Below are 18,797 nucleotides of genomic sequence, written 5' to 3' on the forward strand. Positions count from 1 at the left end.
TGAAGCTGATCTTTGATTTAAAATGGGAAGGGAGAATGAGAATCCCAGAATTCTGAGTGCAATATAATCACTTTAACAAAATTATTTTTGAGTGATTGTTTACAGTATATCTCTTATGTGCAGATGATAAAGATTCTTTTAGAGATTAGAACAGCTTTTTAGCTGCTTTATTGTTATGAATATATTAAGAATATTTGTTAAATCAGCACAGAGTAAAATGTCTCCTTTTATACGAGGAAAATAAAATCAGTGTCATACTTAAATAAGGAAAAAGTGGTAATTTTGTGTACAAGATTTTATAGTTATCTTTTTATATAAATTGATTGTTTAAGTGATGCTCTCGGGTGATACTTCAATCTCAATGAGCAGATGTGTGAAACTTCAGAACTGTTTTGCTGGGTCTGCTACCGATGTAGACTGGGTCCTTGTAATAATTCTACAGAAAGCATTTTTACTGCGTTTTGTCTTTTCTAATTGTATTTTGCTGTTAGGTGGTCACAATCTAAATGTTTCTTTGAAATGTGGTGAATAAGAATTGCTAATTTGTATTGTCTTCATTCCTAGTTGTAGGAATGCTGCCTTGACTAGAGAAAAAAAGAGGACTGGTACTTGTTATCATTTCTGTCTACCAGAGGATTTGGCATTCTTACTCCCTTAACTTGTTCCAACTGTGATTGCATAGGATCGCTTCGTTTGTCAGTAAATGCATCAAGCTTTAGAGAGTTTGAGAGGCAGTTACCATTACTTAGGCTTAATATTCCTGGGAAAAACTGCATTGTCCTGATATAAAAGGAGCTACAGCACCTACTGCAATATGAACAACTAATGTAATATGAGGGGTTTTGTAGCTTTACCTAAACAGTTCTGTTCTGCATTCCCTTCACCCAGGTAATAGCCACATACACTTTTGGGAGGACTCTGACAAGCCAGTGACAGCCTCTCATGGGTGGTAGATTGATGGTTTTTATTTTTTCCCCCCCCTTGACTGAGATGTGACAAATCCTACTCAAGGAACCTGTATAGCGATTCTGCTGCTTTGTATAATTATTAAATTAGTTCAAGTCCCTCAGTTGATTTCTGTCCCCTGCTGCCACTATCCAGCCGGGACAGAGAAACTATCCAGGGACAGGTCCTTCAGCGTAAAGCCTGTCTCTGAATTCTGAAGTGATTATCTGTACTGTGCATGTCCAGATCCTACGGCTCTGGATACTTAGTGATATTCAGTGATGAAACTGAGAGTGGAAGAGATACCAGTCTTGGTCTTTTCACTTGTATTTTTTGTTTTCTGGGTATGTTTTCAAATGGCTAGACTTTCTCCTACCCGCTTGTTCTCCTCTGCCTTAGTAGCAGTGAGAACCCACCTTGCACCATGTCTTTGCTTTACTGACTACTTCAGGTTCTTGTGCTTTGGGGAGCTTAGATGCTTGGATTCATGTGGTTACTGGGCTGATGTTTTCCTTCCAGCAGTTATTTTTTTTAAATAAATGATGGATCATATAAATTGCTAAGTTGATGACCCTCCTATCTTTAAGTAAACCCTTTCCAGGGCTCATATGAGTTAAAAGATGGCCCTCTTTTCCTGTACCAAAAAAAAAAATCCCAAGAACCCAAGGAAAAAACCCAACCCTCTCCATGTTTTCTTCATGTTTTGAGACCTATTGAATCATATTACACCAACCTGTATCTCATTTCTTTGAACTGAGTAAACAACTTGAGAACTGCATGCTCAGACAGTGCGAAGTTGGTGACAAAATTGATGTGCCTGAGATTCGGTGTACTACATGGTTAAATTATGATTTCAGCTAACTCTTAATAGAGATTTTAAAAAAAACAGACTTTTCCTGGCTCTAACAACCTTCTGATCCCACATTTTCATAATGAAGCCTATTTTAAGTTAACTTCCAAATTCTTGAGGAAGTATGTTTAATATTTCTGTATATAGCCACTTTGTTAGCTTTTTTTTGCCACTTAAGAGGGTGCAGGAGGTGCCTTATACTGCTCAGAGTATTCAAACTTCAGAAGATTTAATTTAGATGTTTTGAATGTTTTCTCATGGGCTGAATTAGAGGAGAATATGATAGCAAAGAGTTCAAATAGCTTTGATGTATTTACACAGATGTACAGTAATATCTGAAAATAAACACATCTGTCCAATTTTTAGAATTTTCATTGTATTCTATTTCAGAAGTTGCATGCAAAATAGAAACATTTCTCACAAATGTTAAAGTGATGGGGAAAACATAAAATGCTTTTGTTTCATCTTGAGCAACAAAACCAGATTGAATTTCATTTTCAGGCTATCCTATAATAGTAACATTTACAAATTTGTATTGCTGTAAATATATATTTCTATTGCAACTCTAAAATACGTATGTAAAATATTGTCTTAGGTTTAGACATGATTGCTTTAGGAAAATGGTAAAATACAGGCCAAATCTGATATGCCTACAACCTCCATACCTTATTTCCTTTTTAAATCTCTGCCCAGGATAAAATTTTCTAATGGAAAAAGTTCAGAGCAGTAAAATACTGACTTGTTCATCTTCTGCCAGCTTGATTTTTTTTTTTTATTTTTATTTTTTTCTTCAAATGCTGTCCTCTTTTTCTCACCAGTGGAAACCATAATTCTGTAGGTAGTTTTTGAATACTGTTCTTCTAGCTTCTCCTATTGATTTCATTCCAGGCTAGATTTTTGCCAGAGTGCTATACTAAATTTATTGAATAATTCCAGTAAGGAATGTAAAAGCACAGAGTTGTTTAAACTGGTAAGTATCTCCTTCTGATACAGGCTATGGCTTGTCCTTACTTTTTGATGCTTCAACTGTCTTCTTGCTTTTGACTCATACTTACTTTACTCTTTATAGATAGCACTTTGCCTTTAAAATTATTTTTATATAAAACTATAGTTTCTAAAGTGATCACTTTCCTAGTATGATTACTTCTGATGTAATCTGTATTAGAAACAGCAGGGGTTTTTTAAATTTTGGGTCAAATTGTGAATGATTCTCACATGAACAAATGGCGTGTGCTGGGGGGTTGCTCCCACACACCACCTACTCTTCTGCTTATATCTCCTGTGTTGCGGTCACAGCACGATGGACACCCTGGCATACCTTCCTCTTAGCATCACTCCCCACCAACCTTCTCCATCAAAAAGTATCCAGCAGGGAGAAAATTGAATTTGGGTTATTTCTCTGTTTCCTGGTGGCCTGCTGTCTGTGGACAAAAGCCCTTTCAGCCCTCCTTGTAGGGGAAGGGGGGAGAGGGAGCAGAGAGGATTAAAAATCCTGTCTGTGTGTCAGGAGTTCTAGCAACTCATTTCAGGATGAGGTGGTTTAGTTCAACCCAAAGTACAAGTTTATTTTAGTGTGATTTTTCTTTTTTTCTTTTCTTTTTTTTGCCTCTTTTGGTAATGTATAAATTTCCATTGCTGAATGCTGCAAAAGTTGGTCACACCTTGTAAAAACAGTAGTTAACAATTAAGTTGGGAGGCATTCCCTCCTGAGATCTTAATAGGTGACATAAACTGGTGATAACAATCTGGAAAAATTCTGGGGTTTTTTATTCAGAGGTAAGACATGGAAAGATCAAATTCTTTCCAGGCTGAAACTAATTCTTATTTAATGCTATCTTGTTTGGCTATGTGGAGCATTGGGCCAGGAACAGCTGAATCAATAATCAGTCTAGCAAAAGCTATCATTATATTTTGCTTCGCTTTAGTGTTCTCCAATGCAATTAAACAGCAAACGTGAAGGTGGGCAAACAGTATTTAGAATGGAGTATGATTTGTTGCATTTTGCTGATCACAGGTTTAGATATTCCAGCACAAACACTTGCAGGATTTTGCTGAGATTGTCGACAGTGGTTTTGTCAAGGTTTTCTTCTGTGTCTTCCATGGTGTGCCATACTGCAGGAAAAGGGGATGGAATCAGATGTAGGACTGGAACTCCTATAAGGGGGAAAGTGAAATTTGAAGAAGAGTGGCGAAGTTCTGTTAAGCCAATCTATATGCTGCCATTTAGCAATAGAGTCAGGTAACTACTCAATAAGCGTACTTTAGAGAGGAGTGTGTCACACTTTTTTTTTTTTTTTTTTTTTTAAGCCTGTGGCTGCATCCCATCCGTTTCATTGTGTGTTTCCTAAAATTGGCACCTTCCTTTCCTTTGAGTACTTTTCCCTCTTTGTGTTTGGGTTGGGTTTTTTGTTGGTTTGGTTTTTTTAAGGCATCTGTAGCTAGTAGTTTTACTGTGATACTTGGGGGTTTTTTTCTGAGATCCTTTGCATTGTAGTTGTTGATACCATGTTTAGGAGAAACCACTGCAGCTCCCCAGACTGAAAACTGATTACAATGTTCTTGTGACAGTGTTAAGATTGAGCACTGTTTGAAGCATTTTTTTTTAGTCCTCTCCATAAATGGTAAAATAGGGTGTCTTTTACTCTGTAAAATAGAACCACTGTTATTTTCATATAAAAAAACCTTCCACTTGAAAGGATCTGTATCACTGCATATGTATACACATCAAGCCACCTATACGTACTGCAACTTTTAAGTAAAAGAGGAGTTAAATCAGTCTTCTGCTTCCTGATCACTTTTTGGGGGGAAGCAATGTTTCTCTCCAGTCTCTTTCCTGTTTTACTGCTTTTCCTCTCTCGTTTTTCAGCTGCATACCACTAGGGAATCTGTGTTTTTCACTACGTGTTAATTGTGTTACTAGAAAAGGTTTTGAGGTGTAGTCATTGTTTTCCCCTATCAGCTTCTCCCATGTAGGATTTTTTATATCCCTGGATGTGCATATGATGGCTGTGTTGGTTTTGTTGGACCTGGGCCCTACCTTGGTGTGAAAAGTGAAAGATTCATGGAGTTGAAGAGCCGTTGAGCAGGAGACAGTAAGCATAGCTCAGTGAAGAGAGCACTCGCTTAGAAGTGGAGCGGTGTAGCTGCTCACGTGCCTGCTTCGAGCTGTGTGTGCATATTACGTTACTCAGTAGTTAACAGAGCATAAGCTGGGGCTGGATATGAAGATACCTCCCTCCTTTCCTAGGTAGATACCCGCTTCATTGAACTAGTGTTACATCCCTTTTTGGTTAACCCTTCTCCAGCAGTATGACTATTGTAGCCCTCGTTGTACAGTGGAAAACTTCAATCAGAAGAGTTTACTAGATCTACTACCATTCTTTGGCCTCCCTTAGTTTTGAAGATACTCTGCTGAGTGCTTGAACTGAGAAGGACATTGAATCCACGTCTTGAACTTGGACAAGAACTTTAATCACTGACCAGTAGCTCAACAAGGTGGCAGCAGTAGTACAACTGTTTTCACTTTCTTTGATTGCATCCCAAAGGAAAAGAATGAACACAAGGTCTGGCTATGGTGTAGGTGTCTGCCAGGAGAAATGCTTAGCTAAGGAATCCCAGTTTTGGGTATGTATCTAATTCTAGGAGGGATTTCAGGCATATTGTGTCCTTTGCTATTTCTGCTGGCTGCTCTACGCACCTTTACCACCCCAGAAGCTGACAGCTGTGAAATCTCCATTTTTTTTTTTTTTTTTTTTTTTAGGGAACGAGGATGTCTAATTTGAGTATGTGAGTTTTTGCAGGACTCGGTGTGGGCAAATTTAAACAGGTAATAGCTAGCATTACTGTTAACTTTGACATCAGTTCTTCAGAGATTTTTTTGGTAGTCTTTGAAGATACAACCCTTGAATGTTTCACTGCTCCTAGAAACAGTAACTAGCTGGCTAGTGTGGTATGTAGTGATATCCCACTGGATAAGACTTGCTTATCTTTGTAGGACACTACTGCTGACAGAAATTTCCATTATATCTGTTCCATTGGAGCTGTGCTTATGCAAAATGATGATGGGTGTGTTTTAGCACTGCTTTTTTTCAAAGCTGTGACTGTGTAAAGTTGCATTTGGAAGCCTCAAGTTGGGGCAAATAAGCTTGGAAAAACAGGATCGTATGCACTTGCTCATTCACTAAATGATGCATTTGTTACTGAACTTGTACTTCAAAATAGAAGAGCTTCTGGTACCTCTTAATAAAAATGGAACGTGGTCGTCTTCAACCAAGCCTCGATGTAAAGTAGTCTGGAAATACTGCCTTTCAATAAGGTGATCCTTCAACAGATCCATGTTGTGTAGCTCTTGCTCTGTAATTCACAGTGAAAGTGATTATTACAGCTTTTGGATAATATGAGGCATGTTAGCATGTTTGAATTGGTTTTCCTCTCACTTTTTCCATCAAAGAAGAAAAAGGAGTTGGTGACTGTCTTTTGCATTTGTTTAGTACTTAGAAGACCCCAAGATTGGTGCTATTACCATCATTTTACAGAAGTGAGAACTAAAACAGAAGTGAAGCAGTTCCCAAGAGTCGCAGAGCGAAAATCGGTAATAGAATCTGTTTCATGGCTTCCGAGTGTCTGGAATATTCCTTGGTTATTTTATTAATTAAATATTAAAATCTTCATATAGGATTAAGATGCACCAAATTTAACATTTGCATTATTAAATATTATAACAGTAAACCAGAAAAGTAATCTAAAAATCTGATTTATAGGATTTAATACATACAGAAACTACACACTAAATTTTCAAATTCATCAAAAACTTATTCCCCTCTGCTTACCAATTGCTTGAAGCCTCTGAAACCATCGAATAGTGTTTGGGAAATAATTGGGAAAGACTGGGCTCGGTGCACCAATTAAATCCAGTAGTACAAGCAGGTCCTATAGAAGAAAGAATATTTAATACAGAATTCTTTATGTTACTACACCAGCAGCAGCAATGAAACCTCCTGGTTCCGTAAAGGTCATGACTAGGTCTTTGATAGGTCTGGCCAAAGATCTGGCTTTTCTACCATAGTGTGCCTGAGAAGGAATTGTGTTCTGCTAATGAGTTCAATCTGATGCATTTTGCTGTCTTTCAGAGGAGGAAACAGCCTAAAGCTGAAACAGACAGCATCTCTTTGTTTGCAGTTTGTGTGTTATATCCCTTTAAAAGAAAAAACTATGGTAGGTGGGGAGAAAGAAGAGGAAATTGCTTCTTCCCCAGAGAACAACAAAGTCTGTCAAGGGAAAGACATTTTATGAGTCACAAGATACAGTGACAGAAGAAAAGTGTCTCAGCAGTGAGTAGGGAAAATAGAAGGCAGTAGGGAGAAGGGAGCAGACAACCAGAATGTTAGTAGGATTCAAAGGGAAACAGAGTTTGCTGTAGCTTAGCTCTGAGCTGGGGGAGATTTGTTCATAGACCAATACTATGTCTGTGCTCTTTCCTAATCACTTTGAATTATCTCTTGAAGAAGGTGGGTATCCTAGTCCATATTCTAATAAATCTGTGTATTTACATGTTTCTATGACCTCTCATATTTGCATGGAGAAGGTCTAAGCAGATTCACCTGGAAAGCTCTTGCTACCTCTCATAAAATTTCCACAAGCTTGCTTTTTTCTTTAACTTTGGTGGGGTTCATGGTTTCTTGGGATTTGGCCAATTACTTACTAGTGAAATATTTTAAAAAATGTATTTTACTATTACTCATTAGGGAGGTGAAAGCCACTTACTATGCCCTGCAGCTGATTTGTGGTTGTTGAACCAGGCGGATGTGGAGTAGATACCATTTTTTGAGCTAAGTGTTGAGATCCATAGAGGGAATCGGAAGGGGACCACCGGACAAAGGCTTCTTCACCATCAAAAAAAATGAGCTGAAGTGAAAGGTCTGGTCTTGATGTTGAGCTGGTCTGTTGGAGGAAATTAAAAGTAACGTAACTGATTCTGGCCAGAACATTAAATAAAGGACAAATACTGTAGTCATATAAGCAACATCAGTAGGGGTATATTTTCAAGGTACCCTATGCAAACCTTCCTATAGCTGTTAAACACATGTTATGGTGTAATAGTGTAGTGATCAGTCATTACTATTTATCTAGCACAGTGACATGTTCTCCAGTCTGGTATCATTTTGGTTCTGGTTAAAAGTTTCATTTCTTACTTTAGCGGACATGAGCCAAGTATGTTGAGACAGGTCTGCAAAACCAGGTAGCAGAAACATCATCTCAAATAATGAAGAGACATGTCAGTAACAACACCTGATGTGAGTGCTAATATTATTACTTGATAGTGTCACAAAGGAGTGATATCTCTGCTACAGTTGTACATCAGTGGAGGTGAATTACGTCTTTGTAAGATTGATGGCTCTTTGAGGGACAAAGAGCAGTCAGTCATGACGAGAAAGACCATTTCTTTTCCTTCAGGGGGACTTGCAACCATCCAGGTAACTTTACCCTAAAACCAAAGCACAGGAGTGGAGTAGATACACCCTTTGCTTTCAACAACCAAAAATATCACAGCAGTAAAACTGAGAATATATATAATTAATGTATTTAAGGTCACAAAGGAGACATCAGTGTGAAATTTCTTCCCAAGGTACAAGGAGCCTTTTTTTTTCTCTGTTTACTAACTGAAGCCTTGTTTGCACTGGCAGTGTTTCCTAATAACCTACAACATGGCTAAACTCAGCTTGGTTCCACTATATGAGCAATTTTGGGAACTGTAGTCTCAGCAGTTGCTATAAGTATTTTAACCCCTCTATGAATTAATGCTACTTCAAGTGAAATTGCATGATGTGGTTAAAAAGGTGGGGTCACTGGCAACAGTCATGTCCTGTATGGGCTACAGCTCCCAACTAGCTGGAGCTGATCCAGTATAAACAGTAGTGGAAAACTTTTATAAAATGTAGCTCATGCAGACAAGAGTCTATTGATTATGCTCACAGTGATATATGGATTTCTCTAATGGCAATGCTTTGCTGCCCTTTGTCCTTTGCATAGGACAGAGCTCTCTTGATAGCAGTCATTTTGCATTACGTTCTGGAGGAAACTATTAATGCCATTTGAATTTTATAAAGTAGTATTTGTATTATTACTGTTTAACACATTCCCAGGTCTGAATAACGTAAAGAGATGTCTTTGCCCTGTAATTTTAAACTTACTCTATATAACTGGAGCAACATCAAGATAAAAATCAGCTTCAAGTCAAAGTATAAATAGATTTGGCTGAAAACATAACAAAGTCTGTTATGCTACTATGAGCAGAGCAAAAAAGGTCATAGCTAATGTATTAAGCAGATGGATCCCAAAGTATATTTTGTTAACAGACTGTACAAACGGTAGCCTGTGAAAAGTAATCATATTGCCTTTTTGTCAAATACTGTCATCTAACATGATAAAACAATTTAATCAAAAAACGATGTATTACTTGCAAAAAATTCCAGTCTTTAAGTCAGTGTGCAGGTTGTTCCATAAATAACCATCAGAAGCTTCTAAATGAAAGCATATATATTACAGAGTGCTTTGTTTTGTCATTAAAAACACGGGCATATTCTTATTAATCTTCTAATTCTTAAATATTCTACTGTAAGAAGCACCAAATCAGTTTCTGGAAACAACTGCCAACAAGTAACCCTAATACCTGAGCTGACTGTAAAGCATTTGAGACCTTTTCCTGTGAAAGCTGTTAGTGTATGAAAAGTATTCTTCTGCAAATAGTAAATCTTGAACCAGTAGATGGCACTCAAGAATCTGTAATCCTACAAGCTTTTAGATTGTAAATTCAATAGATTTTTGTGCCTAGCAATGGCAACACTTGAAAGCAGATTTTCATAGCATAGGTAACACAGACTGATAATATTATACTATTATTTGACTGTTTTCCTGTACTCAGACATCACTCTTCTCATAAATAAACTATTCAAATTCATAAAGGAAAACAAGAAGAAAAGCTTGAAATTTTTATGGGATGGAGAGATGTGAGTGTAACTCTACTGCACAGCAATCAGTTCATCTATCTCCCAAAACAGAATACAACTGAGAGATTTTAAAAATGCAAGATTCAAAAAGCAACAAAACTTTGTCAATGACCTGAGATGCTACTGGATATGATAAGAGCTTCTGACTAGGGTTCTGTACCTTTTAGATAGACAGTAAGATGATATCTCGCCAAGTCTACGAACCATGTATTATTCAAGTATAAATTATTATTATTATATATTTTTATTAGATAATTTTTAGATAGCCACCCTTTGCATAAGAAGTTTTAATGTGATAATGTACTCTAAAGTAGTAGCTACAGATCTCTGTTCTGTTCTTGAAGTCAATGGGAGTTTTACTACAGGCACGGCAATCAGAGAATCAGGCACGCAGGCTATGGGAGAGAACATGGAAGTGCCCTAAAGCCTATTACTATTGCAAAACCAAATGAAAATCAAACAAGCAAACCACCTTGATTAACTGAAGCTTGTTATCCAGGGCACGTGCCAGCTCCAATATCATAGCACAAGGCACGGCTGAATCAGTTGCTCCCACAAACACTCTCTCCTGCCATTGTTGTCCAAAGAATTTTGAGTCATAGTGGCAAGCAAGTACTAGATGGCGTTTTGCAGAGGGGTTGAGAGTGCTGACAATATTTGAAAACGTCTGATACCCATATGGTGTGTATCTCTGAAATGTATCTTCTTCAATTTCCCAACCAGCCTGTAGTCTTTGAAGTCGGTGCTTGATATGCTGCGGTTAAAAATAATAATAATAAAAAAATCAGATTAATATTGCTTGGTTCAGAAATACGTTGCAGGCAAATTGTCGTTAGCTAATTAATAGTGGCACTTAAGCTTATTTCTGTAAGTTCATGGTATTTTTAAAAGATAAATTTTATAGCAAAAAAATGTAATGTCACTATATAAAACAAGCAACATCTTTGCCATTGACTGGCTCACTGGCTCCCTTTTGTCTCGTCATGCAGTCTGAAGGTGTTTTGAATGATTGCCCATTAATGTGACACATTAAGATCTTGATCTCCGAAGGTTCAAGGCCAATGTTTTTTCAGGTGTAACCAGGACAGATTTAATGTTTCTCTCTTCAAATCTAAACTCAGTTGTGCCCTTGAATGTCAGAACTGGCTGCAGAGAACTTGGTGTGCCTGTTTTGACAATTACCACACATAGATGCCACAGTAGTATTAAAAAAAACGCTGGGGTTTTTTTATTTGTTTGGGGTTTTTTTTTAGCTTCTATGAGAAATCTCCTTTCAAGTGATACAAGTTGTTTACAAGGCTATAAGAGACAGTCTGATTCCTGTAAATTAAAGAAAGAATTTAACATTTCAGAACAATATTTTAAAAATGAAATCCTGTAAGCATACCTCATGTAAAGATAAAAATTAAGACAGTGAATCTGTGAAAGAGATCATTCAATTTAGGTATCTTCCTACCTCAAAATAATACTTCTAACAACCCCAGTTATACTTGGTACAAAGTTCTGGCTAACTCTTATTAGAGGGCCATCTCTGTTGAGCAACTTATTTTTATGGGTCCCTAGAGTGCTTCTTCAAGGCAGATTCCTCTCTTTAAATAAACATTAGGAAAAGCCTCTAAGGGGAAAAAAAGAAAATAGACTTTGAAGACTTGTCCTGCTCTTAGCGAAGTCAGTGGGAATATTGCCATAAATTTTAGTGCTAGAACAAACTTCCATTTTGTTTGTGGTCACCCTCTGAAAGCTTTTATGGCATTGTATGGTCTATGCGCTATCTGTAGGCAGACCAAAGGATGTCTGTTATGGATTAAGGGGAATATATAAGACTGGATGCAGTTCCCAGTGTGCACTAGCCGTGACTGGCACTAGCCTTCTCCCTTAAAGGAGTCTGATGCTTTTTCTGTGTCTTAACAAAGAAATGTCATCCACTTCAAACCCCATTGTGCTTTGACAATGGAGGACTCTTCTTTTTTTTTTTTTTTTCTTCCTTCAGTGGGGTCTACTTCAGTATGTGCTGTTACCTTTTAACAGGATGATCCTATTTTGAACATGATTTGTGGTTTTCTAGCCTAGGCTCAGCTGGGTTTTTTTTGTTTTTCTTACTTTTTCCCCTTTCATTTGGCTGCCTTCCAGGGTATCACTAAAGAAGCCACAAAACTAAATCTGCAGAGACATGCGTGCACACGCACACACAAAACATATAAAAGAAGCTGTGTTTTTTCCAGTCTGCCAATTGCAGAGTGGGAAATAAACTTACTGTAGTTATGGCTACTTTGGAGCTGTTGAGTCACTGCCTAAAGGGTAGACGAAGGCTAGTGAGATGTTGTGAATGTCTTCTATAAACTCAGCTGTACCACCATTTTAGTCTCCCACTTGGCTCGTGTAACCCAGAGCCAGCATGGCATGCAGTCCTGAAGACACCCACGCTGTGAGTGCGGAGCAGAGGTGCTGGCAGGGGCAACCCAGTCCTGTGGTAACTCCTTCTGGCTCAAACGGTGCGACCTGGGTCTGTTAGCCCAGCGTCAACGCACTGCTGCGCTTGGGCCAGTGGAGCTGGCGTGGTACTCGGAGCAGTGCTGCGCTTTCGTCATGTTGACTGTTTCATCTGCCTGTCCATTTGGGCACCTCTGATCTCTTTTTTTTGTGTAGATACACCCATCTGAAGCAACACTACAGGGGAGTGTAACAGCACAGACCTCTCCAGAAAAAGGGCTCTGAAGTGTCATTTATTTCATTCCTGTGTATAGTCCCAGGGGGTTTGAATCAGTGACCAAAAACCTGCCCTTGTGAGGAAAAGGACAGCACTTGAGTTGTACTTTGGGTACCAAACGTGAGGTAAGCTTTTTAATTTGAAACATAAATCTAAAAACAAATTATTATTTTTTTCATCATGCTATGCAGCCCTAGGAAATAATGCCAGCTAAAGTGCAAGCTGTGTCACGTAGGCTCTATGCAGTCTAGACTTGAACACTAATAGAGTTCATCCTACCAAATGAAAGGAATGTGTCTGTCCCTTTAGTGGTCACTAAAGGCTCTACCAGAATATAAATAATAGATGTTCTTAGAGGTTTTCAGGAAATGTTGTCTTACCTGTCGTACGATATAATTTCCTGGTGACCCCGAGTATCTTTCTATCAGGATAGGGCGCAAATCATTCTCCCACATTTCAGAAACATCTGTGTTTGCTGCAACTTTTTGAATAGCATCAGAATTTAAAATTCTTGGTTGGTGAGAATACTGTAGAAGGAAAAAAAAAAAGGAAAGATTGCTATAACTATTATTAGACCTTTTTAACCGTAGTTTTCTTCAGAATTACGTGATATATTGTGCTACTTTGATTTACTGACAACAAAAAGTAATTTTAGAAAAAGATTTTCTCTCAAAAATGATTGGCATTTTTAAGTTCTGTGGCTTCTGTATCTTTGATTTCCATGTTAAATACACTAGTATTAAAAACACGGGACAAATTTTTTATCTACCAGCTAGCTGTGAGAACTCAACCCACAATTAGGTTCTCTCTTTTCTAATATCTTAATTCTACATGCATACAGACATTTCTGCAACCACTCCACCTTCAAATGAGGTTTCCATTGAGACAAACACCAGAAGCTTTGTTTTCAGTAGTAATAATATTTAGCGTTATGCTGTGTCTACGTTATGAGGTGCGGTACAGCAAAGAAATGTATAAGCTAGCTCTGTCCCAGAAAGAGTGAAGCTGTGCCACTGTGGCCTCTGCCCGCAGAGGTGACTGCACAGCATGGTCCAGCTCATATGGGACTAGCTGGGGTATACATCAGCTTTGTGACACATGGGTTAACCTCAGACTGGGCAGCTTGTCTCCTGTGCCAACAGCTAGCAGTACTAGCTACCTCCCACGGGGCTGCCTTTCTGTTGCCTAAGCACGGACCTTTAGAGCTATTTCAGGTGACCTAGAATACTGGAGACATTCTCACGGGCTGGCAAATGCATGTCTTTGGCGTGCAGGAGCCTTGTGCTGTTCTGGAGTGGTAGCTGAATGCCAGGTGGGATTCCCAAGGACATCTCAAATACGTCTTTGGGCACCTAATTTGAATCTATCCAATCTCTAGCAATTGTCTCCTCAGGAACTTCCTGTGCTGCTCCTGTTTTTATAGATTCCTATTTTAGGCACTATCATAGGGTTCTCCTATCATATTCATTCCTTATTTCTATCATAGGGACTTCCCTCTACTCCTCTCTTTCTCCCACTGAAAAATCCTGCTCTGTTTACTTGTTCTTTGATTGGAACTGCCTTATGTGACTGATCGGACTTGTTCTCCTTCAGTGTACCCTGTCTACATCATCCTTTTGAGGTGACGAGAGAGAAGGAAACTGCAACATGAGAGCACCATAGCTTATAGTGTAGGATAATGATATTTTCTATTTTATTCTTTTCCTTTCTCAAATCTGTTTAACAATTGACTTGCTATTCAGCTGCTACTGCATCAAACTTACATTTTCATAGATGTACTTACTCCAACTCCATCATTGTTTATGTTAAAAAAATAACCGTCTCCCCTCCTTTCCCACTCTCCTGTGTGTCATTTCACATTTGTCTGAAATGACCACTGAAGTTCATTACCTGGCCAGAAAGCGTACTGACCTTGAGATCCTCTGCAGTCCTCTATAATGACCTGTTATCTTAATTACCTTGACTGATTAATATTGTTAAAAAATGGTTTTTACCTTACTATTTGTCATCTTTTCTACTTCATTTGTATGTGTGCTGAGCAAAGCAGGCACAAGCACAAATATTTTCTAGACTTCACTGTAAACATTTAATTCTACCCTTCTCTCTTCGTTGCTGTTTATCTATGTGTGGACCTTTCCTCTAATTCCACTTCAGTTTACTAAGTGAAATTAAGTAGAGGGGAGACACAAAGACACTGAATCCTATGATGCCAATTTTAATACAGTGTTTAAAGCTGAATTTTAAGACTATAGGTACACCACATTTTACAATGTGTAGTTAACATTTTTAATGTTAGCAAATTTAGACTTGGGTTAAAGAAAAATTGCATTTCATCTGATATAAAGAAGAACTTTTACAAGTTTTGAAATTGTGTTGTAGAAGATATATAAGCTGTCTTTGGAAAGACTAGAAGTTTAATACAGTGGAATTTACACCAGTGTAGAAAAGGCACAGACAAGAGAAAATGTTGTCAGGGAGCTGTTCTGTCTAGGAGGAACAGGCTGTAAGAAGAGAGAGAAAAGCTAAAGTATGCACTTCAGAAGAGTGTAGGAGGACTATTTAATTAAGGAAGTTCAGAAAATATGCCTCCAGTTGAACAAGTGAAGGGCTCAGGGAGAATGTGGAATTGTCTTGCTTCTAACCATAGAGTGTGCCTGGTAATTGAGGTCATTGAATCACTTTGCAAAGAAACATTGTAATTATTATTATTATTAAAATAGAAATGTATTAAAATACTTCAGAAGAGAGGAACAAATTCCCATTTCTAATAATGGAGATATCTTCAAATTTGGGAAGTGAAAGGAATTACAAAAGTGGTAATGAAATAAAAGAGAAGCAGAATGAGATCTGTAGGTGACTCATTCCTTAGAGCGTCAGTCAATCTCCATTTCCTCCATGGCCACAGCAGGGAGGCAGAGTGATGTATTTATGACAGGGCTATCAGTAAACCTTTTGTACTAAGCTGCGTATAACTACAAGACTTCAACTTCTACAAGTATCCCACGCTTACCTGCCAATTTTGGTATATTTCTGCTTGGTGCCAATGGAAGTTAGCTTCTAAGAACTCTTAAGTTTAGGACCCGATACCTCCTCATCAATAAGACAAGGAGGGGAAGGTCTGTACACTGTAAGGCTCTCAACTTTTGGCTCACGCATCCCTTTAGGGAGAAGGAACAAAAGTTGTCAAGGGACAAGAATTTGGTGAGAAAAAGGAAGTGGTTCTTGGTTAGTGTCTGCATGGGCAGAGGAGTTCAGATGCTATGGTGCTGCGGTTAGAGGATGCTACTTACATCATTGATGAGTAGATTGACTAGTTGGAATGGAATGAGCTAAAGAGTATATTGGTGTGGCTCAAGGGGGCCGAAAAAAGGATCACTGGGGCTACATGCTTGTACGTTGACTAGTGTGACTAAAGATTTAGCCTCATGTATTCTTATACATCTATTATGCATACTATAGATGTATTATGTTACAGATATGTAGTCTATACATGAGCTCTATATATATAGTAAGATAAAATTAATAGAACAGAATGACAAAATTTCTCTTTAAAAAAACAAACCAACCCAACACTTACTTGAATGGGGAGTGACTAAAATCAAGGAGAAAGGGAATGACTAAGGGGAAGTGAGTGGAAAGGTTATGAGGGAAGCTTCATTTTGGCAGTTTGTCCTGGACTCTGATCTATTGGTGAAGAGAACGGTGCGCTGGATTAGTGGAGTTCAGTCAGTTCTGGCTGAACTTTGAGTTCAGCTCTTCTGCAAACACCTGGGGATAGGCCCTAGAAGTATATTTTTCATTTGGAAATTCCTGAACCCTTTAACTGAATGTAATTTGAAGTTGTATGCTCTCCCTTGTTCCATGTGGTTTAGTTCTTCATGAAGAAACTATGTTCATGTTTCATCATCGACCACTAAGAGTTGTTACACAGAGAAATGAGGGGTTTATTGCTCATTGCTCTGTCATTAAACGTTATCTCAAGACTGCTTTGCTCACCAGTTCACACACCACTTTGAATTAAAAACAACATAGTATGTCTATGACATATTAGAATACTATATCCTTTCAAAATGATTTTGCAGTAGCTATCAATCAACACCCTTCCTACTTGTTTTTCCTAGCTAAATGTGTATCACTGCTGGAAGAGCTGTTTGGTTTCTCAAACTGAGACACTGTCCTGGGAATCACTGTAATCCCATTGAAAATTGGAGTATAACAGAATGTTATACGGAATATAAATTCAGATTTTGATCCCTCTGGTCCTGCTTGGGTTTCCCCTTAAATTCACTCACTGCCCCTGACAAAGCTCATCGCTGCAGCTGCCGGTTCCCGTTCTGAGGCGACAGAGGTGCGAAGAAGACTTGTTCTCCGCAGCCATCCGCCCGGCTGAGGGGGAAGCCATGTTATCCAGCCTCACCTGCGCTCCCCGCGGACGGGACCGGCCCCGCGGCTCCCGCGCCGATCGTGGGCCGGTGCCCCACGGCTGAAATGCGTGTTCGCGCCCAAGGCAGGATCACGTGAGGCCGGGAGAGGGTTCCCGGCGGGCGGGCGGGCACCGTCACGGCCCAGCTGCTGATGCCTGCCTCCCGCGAAGGCGCTAATCTACCCCCCCCCCCCCCCCCCAGCCCCGCAACCGAGTGGAGGGGCAAGAAGAGCCTGAGAAACCCAAACGTGACCCACCTTCTCCAGGATCCAGTCTGCTCCGGTTTCCCTCCCCTGTACCAGGTGAAGGCAGGCGACAGCGGAGAGGCACAGTGCCCCAAGCAGGCGGGAAGCGATGACCGCCCCCTCACCCTCGCCTGCCCCTGCCATCCTTCGCTTCTCCCCTCGCGGCTCTCCCCGCGGGCCCCCTTCCCTCCGCCTTTCCGAGGCCCGGGGGTGGAAAGAGGAGAGCCAGGGCCGGTGCCGGCGGAGGAGGAGGCGGAGGGGGGCAGCGCTGGAGGGAGGCTGCTGCAGAAGCGGGCGCTGTCTGTTGCGGCCGCAGCTCCGCCGGCCTCTCCCAGCTCGTCTCCCCTCCGAAATGAGCCTCGTCCCTGGCACGACGTCAGCAGTGCCAGGAGGGCTGCCTGCCGCCAACCCCGGGGCCGCCGCCTCCCTCCTCCTCTCCGCCTCCCCCCGCGGCCGCCGTGTTGCAAGAGGAGGCTCGCGGTGATTTTCACCGTGAGAAAAGCCGTAGCCTGCGGTTTGCCCTGAAACCCCATTTTGTGTTCCGAGGGACGGCTTTGAAAGGAGCTGAGGCTCCCTGTGATCTCAGGGCGTTTGAGCATCGATGGGTGGCTCCAGGCACTTGAATGAGGGCTCTGTAGAGCGGCTTCGGGCTCCTGCTGAGAAGGGGCCTTGATCAGCGGTCTGAAATGAGTATTTGTGAAGGCTCTTGAAAGGTGAAGATCTACAGAATTGCAAAGTACTTTAATTTCTTATTTTATAAGCTCTTCTTATGATCTTTTTTAGGCCTAAAATTACAATTCTGTCTTCAGGCATTTTAAATTCTGTAATTATCCTATTAACGACCGATGAAAGAAAATCTGTGGTGAGGCAATGCTTTGCAGTAGACCAGTTAAAATGATTAAACCAAACAGATAAGCTTCTGAGCATACAAGGCCTTCTTTAGGTCATTTGACATCACCATCCTTGCTCTGCAGTGTTGTAGAAAACATCTGACTGTTCTGCATCACGGATATTCCATTTAAAGTCGCCAATTTTTACATCAGTCTTCAAGTTCAGATTTAATGTTAAAACAAATTGAAAGAAAAACCCCACATAAAATGAAGAAAGAAAGGAGGGAGCAGGAGTAATCATCTTGCTGCTCTTCAGCCCCTTACTGGAAAGCTGCATCCTGGAAACTACAGCTTTGCAAGTAATCAAATTGTCTGTGAGGGTAATATTAGAGAAATGGAGCAATTTGCAGATTCTTGACCCAGATTCCTGAGATTTCCTATAAAAGCTGGTGGATCTGCTGCCCAGCATACAGATGGGATCTCTGGTTGATAGTTTTACTGCAGATTCAGCATCCTTGTAGCTGATATGAAGAATATGGGTGTACCCATTTTTTTCATATATGGGGAAACAAAGAGTTAATTTAAATCAACCAATTTAAATCAACCAAAAATGCCATTTTCCCCACACAAAAGTCCACGCATTGGCTTGTTAGGAAATCATTCCAAATGCAAAGCCAAGTCACTGTTGAATAGGGAGAAATGGGCAACCATTTGATTACCAAGAAAAATCAGCATGGTTTACAGATTCTTAGGTAAAAGCCACTGCATCTCAGCAGAGATCAAGTCATGGG

General features: G+C 39.8%; 1 protein-coding gene across 1 annotated transcript; it reads right to left on the bottom strand.

Moving 5' to 3' along the window:
* Positions 1-3,541: 3,541 nt before the first annotated feature.
* Positions 3,542-17,572, bottom strand: QPCT (glutaminyl-peptide cyclotransferase). Its single transcript, XM_075748844.1, has 7 exons — positions 17,189-17,572; positions 12,889-13,035; positions 10,274-10,555; positions 7,559-7,735; positions 6,625-6,724; positions 6,032-6,148; positions 3,542-3,949 (listed from the first exon to the last, which is right to left on the bottom strand). The coding sequence occupies exons 1-7, from the start codon at positions 17,318-17,320 to the stop codon at positions 3,804-3,806; spliced, it is 1,101 nt and encodes a 366-aa protein (XP_075604959.1). The 5' UTR covers positions 17,321-17,572; the 3' UTR covers positions 3,542-3,803.
* Between the last annotated feature and the right edge of the window lie 1,225 nt (positions 17,573-18,797).

This window comes from Balearica regulorum, chromosome 3 (assembly GCF_011004875.1).
Source record: "Balearica regulorum gibbericeps isolate bBalReg1 chromosome 3, bBalReg1.pri, whole genome shotgun sequence".
NCBI lineage: Eukaryota > Metazoa > Chordata > Aves > Gruiformes > Gruidae > Balearica > Balearica regulorum.